General features: G+C 50.3%; 1 protein-coding gene across 1 annotated transcript; it reads left to right on the forward strand.

Moving 5' to 3' along the window:
* Positions 1–1937: 1937 nt before the first annotated feature.
* On the forward strand, positions 1938–2885 carry LOC102930998 (olfactory receptor 52R1). The gene has a single exon (XM_007057807.2). The coding sequence runs from the start codon at positions 1938–1940 to the stop codon at positions 2883–2885; it is 948 nt and encodes a 315-aa protein (XP_007057869.2).
* Positions 2886–3741: the final 856 nt, after the last annotated feature.

Below are 3741 nucleotides of genomic sequence, written 5' to 3' on the forward strand. Positions count from 1 at the left end.
AGTGGGGGTGGAGGGGTACCTCCATTCCAGGTCATATCTGGTGAATCACAAGTAACAACAAACAGAAGCATTATTGTTAACTGTATGTACAGCACTGAAAACGCTACATTAAAATACACCATTGGTAACACACCAGTCACTTTCTGGTTGTCACTTGACAAGCACACATGCCAGCGAACACTGCAAGGAAGGTGAATGTTCCCAGGGCTGGAGGACATTGTGCGTGGGAGAAAAGCAATGTGAAAGGGGACACAGAGCACTTCTCAGGGGACAACACTCGGCCGGAGTCATAGAATCATAGAATATCAGGGTTGGAAGGGACCTCAGGAGGTCTTCTAGTCCAACCCCCTGCTCATAGCAGGACCAATCCCCAATTAAATCTTCATTGTGGCAGATATCATTGTGGCAAATATCTCTCTCTTGAGTGTAAGCAAGGAAGCAACGGTGCATCTACTATATGCTTGCGGCTTTCGCCCCAATCCCCATGCTACTCTTCTGTGTGCTGCTTTAGTCCTTCCCAATAAATTGTAGAATGGGGCTGGAAAGTGTCCCTCAATGGGGGAAGGAACAAAGCAGCTCTGCTAAGGACTCTCTGGTACAGGATTGTGAAGTACCAGCAGGAAAGTTTGCTGGAGAATTCTTTGGAGGAATCCTGTGAAATCTCAGTGTGCATCAACATCCTGTTCCACCGTGCTCCTTCGCTGCACAAGGAAATGCCCAGCACGCAGAAACACAGCCAGCCTTGTACATTTGTCTGCCCTCAACCCACCTCCACGCTTCACAAAGCAAATCCACTTACCAGGGAGTCTCTTCTCCTGCTTCTGGCTCACCTAATTGTAACTGCTGAGACTGTCTGGACACCTCCAGAATGGAGAAGAGCTCCTGACTGGACACAGAACTGGGCAACGCCGGCATGGGCTCCACATCTTCTAATGCCTCACCTCCTTCCCCTTTGCTGTGCGCTGCAGTGTGTCCTGAACACAGCTCTTTTCCCACAAGCTGCGTGAAATCTCCCATAGGTATCGACATTCCTACAGCTGGAACACATCTGGGACTGCACGGCCTCCTCTGCGCACATACTGAGCAGATCCAGTAGATCCACAGTAGCCCAAAGTGGAGAGAATTTGCTGTGTGGAGCCACCATGGCAACCTAGGAAGATGTGATGTAAGCTCTCCATGTTGAGCAAACAGGACAGGGGAATTGCTAAATTCCCTGGCCTTTAAAGGGGGAGGGGTGGAAAGTTTTTACCTCGATGCAGGACAGAGGAATTATAACTGCTTACCAGATTGGTCAGGGTGGGCATTGTGGGACAACTTCCAGAGCCCAATTACAGCAATAAAATCAAGCCCAAGGGTCTACACTGGAGCTTCAGTGACAAAAGTTTTGCATAAAAAGCCTTACCACTCGCGTCAAGGTGCTTTTATTATCTCACTGAATCTGAGGAGTTCCATCGTTAAAAGTGTCTTTGCAGCGTGTACAGGGCCACTGTTTCTTCTCCAAAAGATACTTTTTGGGAGGAAAAACTTGGCAGTGTGTACAAGGCCTAAGGAACAATGATGAATAATGAGTATTCACAATTGTGTTTGCTGCTGGTGTCTATTAAGGTTTCCCAGACCACGATGTGTTGGAGTTACTGACACACTAAGCACCAGAACACATGGAATTGGCATTAGTAGCATCATGTGTTCATAATTCGTTTCTCTGAATAATAAAAATGTCATTTTTCAGTCTCTGAAGGGCGACCGATCTGCTTCACCAATGAGAACAGCCTCCGGTTGTGAATGTAGTGTCTCATATTCACATTTTCTCTCCATCCAGGCATTTGTACTGCGACCATCCTCCTAGAGCCTGGGCACATACAGGAAGGCAGTGGGACATACGGTACATGCAGGAGACACCGTTCTGCTTCAGAGTTGGACAACTTCTCCCCTACTCCATGTCAGATTCCAACACAACTGACTTCACCAACCCCTCCACCTTCATCCTCCTGGGCATTCCTGGCCTGGTGGCGGCCCATGTCTGGATCTCCATCCCCTTCTGTGCCATGTATGCCATAGCCATCTTGGGGAACTTCACCATCCTGTTCATCGTGAAGACAGAACCTAGTCTCCATGGGCCCATGTACTATTTCATCTGCATGCTGGCCGTCACTGACCTGGGCCTGTCTACATCCACTGTGCCCAAAATGCTGAGCATCTTCTGGTTCAATTTCAGGGAGATCGATTTCAGTGCCTGCCTCACCCAGATGTACTTCATTCACAGCTTCTCAGCGATGGAGTCTGGGATCTTTGCGGCCATGGCTCTGGATCGCTACGTGGCCATCTGCCATCCCCTGAGACACTCCACCATCCTGACAAACTCCATTGTGGCCACGATCGGCCTGGCCATGGTGCTACGCTGTGGCATTTTCTCACTGCCCTATCCCTTCCTGGCGAGGCAATGGCCATATTGCAGAACCAACATCATCCCCCAGACATTATGTGTTCACATGGCCGTGGCGAAGCTGGCCTGCGCCGACACCCACATCAGTAGTTACTACGGACTCTTTGTGCAATTCAGTGTGATGGGTCTGGATGTGATTTTTATTGTCGTGTCCTATATCCAGATCCTCAGGGCCATCTTCAGCCTCCCCACAAAGGATGCCCGGATCAAGACTTTTGGGACCTGCAGCTCCCACCTCTTTGTCATTTTAGCCTTTTACGTCCCACGTCTCCTCATCTCCCTCCTCTATCGGTTTGGCCAGAATGTGGCTCTGAATTTCCATGTTCTCATTTCCAACGTTTACCTCTTGATGCCCCCCATGCTAAACCCCATCATCTATGGGGTAAGGACCAAACAGATCTGGGACAGGCTGCTCCGTCTCTTTACTCATGAAGGCCCCTAATGGTTTCTCCTCAGGTTCTGACTCTCAGATTGAGCTACGTGCAGACCTGGCTGGTTATATGGTGTTGGACCCTCTTCCCTGAATCACTGACGGGACAGTCAAAGTGACTTTAATCTTTTCATGGCCTTACTGTGCTGTGTCAGTGTGAGAAACTGAGGAAGCAGTCTGTGTACAATTTATTAATTCATAGGTTTCCGACCTTACTAATTGCTGATAACTGGACCCCTGAGGCCCGGTGCCCTGCCCTACCTGTACCTCCAAGCCCCAGACTCCTGTCCCACCTCTTCCCCTAAGGCCAAACCTCTGTTCCTATCTCCTCTTATCCCCAGCCCTATCCACTCCTGGTTCATTTCCACCTCCCTCCCCATGCCCCCAGCTGGTTTCAATTTGCTCCAGGCTGGGACAGAAACTGCTTCAGCCTGACAAGGAGCCTTCAGTGAGCACAGTGAGGACACAGTGCTGGGGCAAAGGGACAGTGAGAAGTGGAGGGGAAAGCCAGGAATCCTTATAAAAGCAGCTGAGGTTGGGAGCAGTGTTGTCGTGCAGGTGGGCTTAGACTGTGCATCTTACAGCTTGTGGGCCCTAAAGCTCAGCCACAGACTCCTGAGGGAAGAGACCATTGTGTGGCTTATTTCTTTAGCTTTCAGCTCCCTGTTGTTCCTAATCCCCGGGGCCCTCCAGTGGGGATGGGCTGGGAGCCCTTTGCCCTGAGCCAGGGCTTAGGGTCAGGGCAAAGGATCAGCTTTGAAGCTCAGTGGAGAACAGCTGTGAGTGGTGGAAGGAGAAGCCCCTGTGTTAGTTGGGAAGGCAGGATGCTCAGAAGAGACCAGGGTGGCTTTGGTAGCTCACAGGGAGG

The sequence above is a fragment of the Chelonia mydas genome, chromosome 1 (genome assembly GCF_015237465.2).
Source record: "Chelonia mydas isolate rCheMyd1 chromosome 1, rCheMyd1.pri.v2, whole genome shotgun sequence".
Lineage (NCBI taxonomy): Eukaryota > Metazoa > Chordata > Testudines > Cheloniidae > Chelonia > Chelonia mydas.

What these genes read in the sequence shown, in the direction of transcription:
- LOC102930998 (XM_007057807.2), top strand. Translation starts at nt 1,938, where the DNA reads ATGTCAGATTCCAACACAACTGACTTCACCAACCCCTCCACCTTCATC.